Raw genomic sequence first — 2169 nt, forward strand, 5'->3', positions numbered from 1 at the left:
ATTCAGTTCAATTCAGTTCAATTCAGTTCAATTCAGTTCAATTCAGTTCAGCCAGCTAGTCAGTCAGGTCAGTCAGTTCAATTAGTCCAGTTCAGTTAGTTCAGTCATTTCAATCCAATTCAATCCAATTCAATCCAATTCAATCCAATTCAATCCAATTCAATCCAGTTCAATCCAGTTCAGTTTATTCTGGCCATTTAGTCAGCTAATCAGTCAATATACCCAATTCAGTTCATTTCAGTTCAGTTCAGTCAGTCATTTCCACTCAGCCAGTCAGTTCAGTTCAGTCAGTTCAGTTCAGTCCACTCTTACACATAACTCAGTCAATTCAGTCAACTTAGTCAATTCAGTCAGTTCGGACAGTTCAGTTCAGTCAACCAGCCAGCCATCCAGCCAACCACCCAACTCGGTCAGTGAGTTCAGTCAGTTCAGTTAATTCAGTTCGATCCAGCCAGTCAGCCAAGCCAGCCAGCCAACCAGTCAGTCAATTCATTCAGTTCAGTCAATTCAGTTCAATTCAGTCCAGTTCAATTCAGTCCAGTTCAATTCAGTCCAGTTCAATCAACCAGTCAGTCAGTCAGCCAGTCAGTTAAGTCAGTTCAGTCAATACATCCAACTCAGTCAATTCAGTCCAGTTCAGTTAGTTCAGTTCAGATCAGTCAGCCAGCCAGTCATTCAGCCAGTCATTCAGCCAGTCAGTCAGTTTAGTTAGTTCAGCCAATACACCCAACTCGGTCACTTCAACCAGCCAGTTCAGTTCAGTTCAGCCAGTCAACCAGCCCGCTAGCCAATCAGTTTATTTAGTTTAGTCAGTTCAGTCAGTTCAGTCAGTTCAGTCAGTTCAGTCTAGCTCAGTTCAGTCTAGCTCGATTCAGTTCAGCCCAGCCGGCCAGCCAGCGAACTCAGATCAGTCAATTCAGTTAATTCAGTTAATTCAGTTCAGTTCAGTTAGTTCTCAGGTCAGTCAATACACCCAGTTCAATCAACCACTCAATTCAGTCAGTTCAGTTTAGCCAGCCAGCAGCCAGCCAGCTAGTCCAGCCAATCAGCCATCTAGTTCAGTTCAGTTCAGTTCAGTTCAGTCAGTTCAGTTCAGTCCAATTCAATTCAATTCAGTCCAGTTCAGTTCGATTAAATTAAATTAAATTAAATTTAGTCAGTTCAGTTCGTTTCAATCCAATTATTCATTTCAACTCAGTTCAGTTCAGTTCGATCCAGCCAGCCAACCAACTCAGGTCAGTCAATTCAGTCAGTTCAGTTCAGTCAGTTCGGACAGTTCAGTCAGTTCGGACAGTTCAGTCAGTTCGGACAGTTCAGTCAGTTCGGACAGTTCGGACAGTTCGGACAGTTCGGATAGTTCGGACAGTTCGGATAGTTCGGACAGTTCAGTCCAGTTCATTCTAGCCTCCAGTTCAGTCCAGTCAGTCCAGTCAGTCAGTTCAGTTCAACCAGTTCAATCTACCAGCCAGCCAGTCAGTCAGTCAGTTCAACTCAATTCAGTTCAGTTCAGTCCAGCCAATCAGCCAGCCAGTTCATTTCAGTTCAGTCCAGTCAGTCAATTCGACTCAGCCAGTTCAGTTCAGTTCATTCTAGCCATCCAGTTCAGTCCAGACATCTAGTTAAGTCCAGTCAGTCCGGTTAGTTCAGTCAATACACCCAATTGAGGTCAGTCAATACACCTAATTCAGTCATTCAGCCAGCCAGTCATTTAGATAGTTAGTACACACAGTTGAGTTGGTTTAATCAACCAGCCAGTTCCTTTTAGTTCATTTCAGTTAAGTTCAGTCAATTCAGTTCAATTTAATTTAATTTAACATAGCATAATTCAATCCAATTCAACTCAGTTCAGTTCAGTCCAATTCAATCCAGTCAATACACCCAGTTCAATTCAACTCAGTTCAATTCAGTTCAGTTCAGTTCAGTTCATTCATCCAGTCCACTTCAGTTCAGTTCAGTCAGTCAGCCAGCCAGCCAGCCAACTCAGGTCAGTCAGTCAGTCCAGTTCAGTCCAGTCCGTTGGTTCAGTTCAGTTCAATTCAATTCAGTCAGTCAGCCATCCAGTCAGTTCAGTCAGTTTAATCCAGTTCAATTCAGTCCGTTAGTTCAGTTCAATCAGCCAGTTCAATCAGTCAGTTCAGTTCAGTTCAGTTCAGTTCAGTTCAGTTCAGT

The 2169-nt window shown here is 43.0% G+C and overlaps 1 protein-coding gene across 1 annotated transcript; it reads right to left on the reverse strand.

Annotated features, from left to right (window-relative positions):
• Nucleotides 1-1004: 1004 nt before the first annotated feature.
• On the reverse strand, nt 1005-1399 carry EJ05DRAFT_497136 (uncharacterized protein; the record flags this gene model as incomplete). Its single annotated transcript, XM_033746506.1, has 2 exons — nt 1005-1053; nt 1275-1399. 2 exons carry the CDS (start codon nt 1397-1399, stop codon nt 1005-1007), a joined length of 174 nt encoding a protein of 57 aa, XP_033604727.1.
• Between the last annotated feature and the right edge of the window lie 770 nt (nt 1400-2169).

Source organism: Pseudovirgaria hyperparasitica, assembly GCF_010093815.1.
Source record: "Pseudovirgaria hyperparasitica strain CBS 121739 unplaced genomic scaffold EJ05scaffold_2, whole genome shotgun sequence".
In the NCBI taxonomy this organism is placed as follows: Eukaryota; Fungi; Ascomycota; class Dothideomycetes; order Acrospermales; family Acrospermaceae; genus Pseudovirgaria; species Pseudovirgaria hyperparasitica.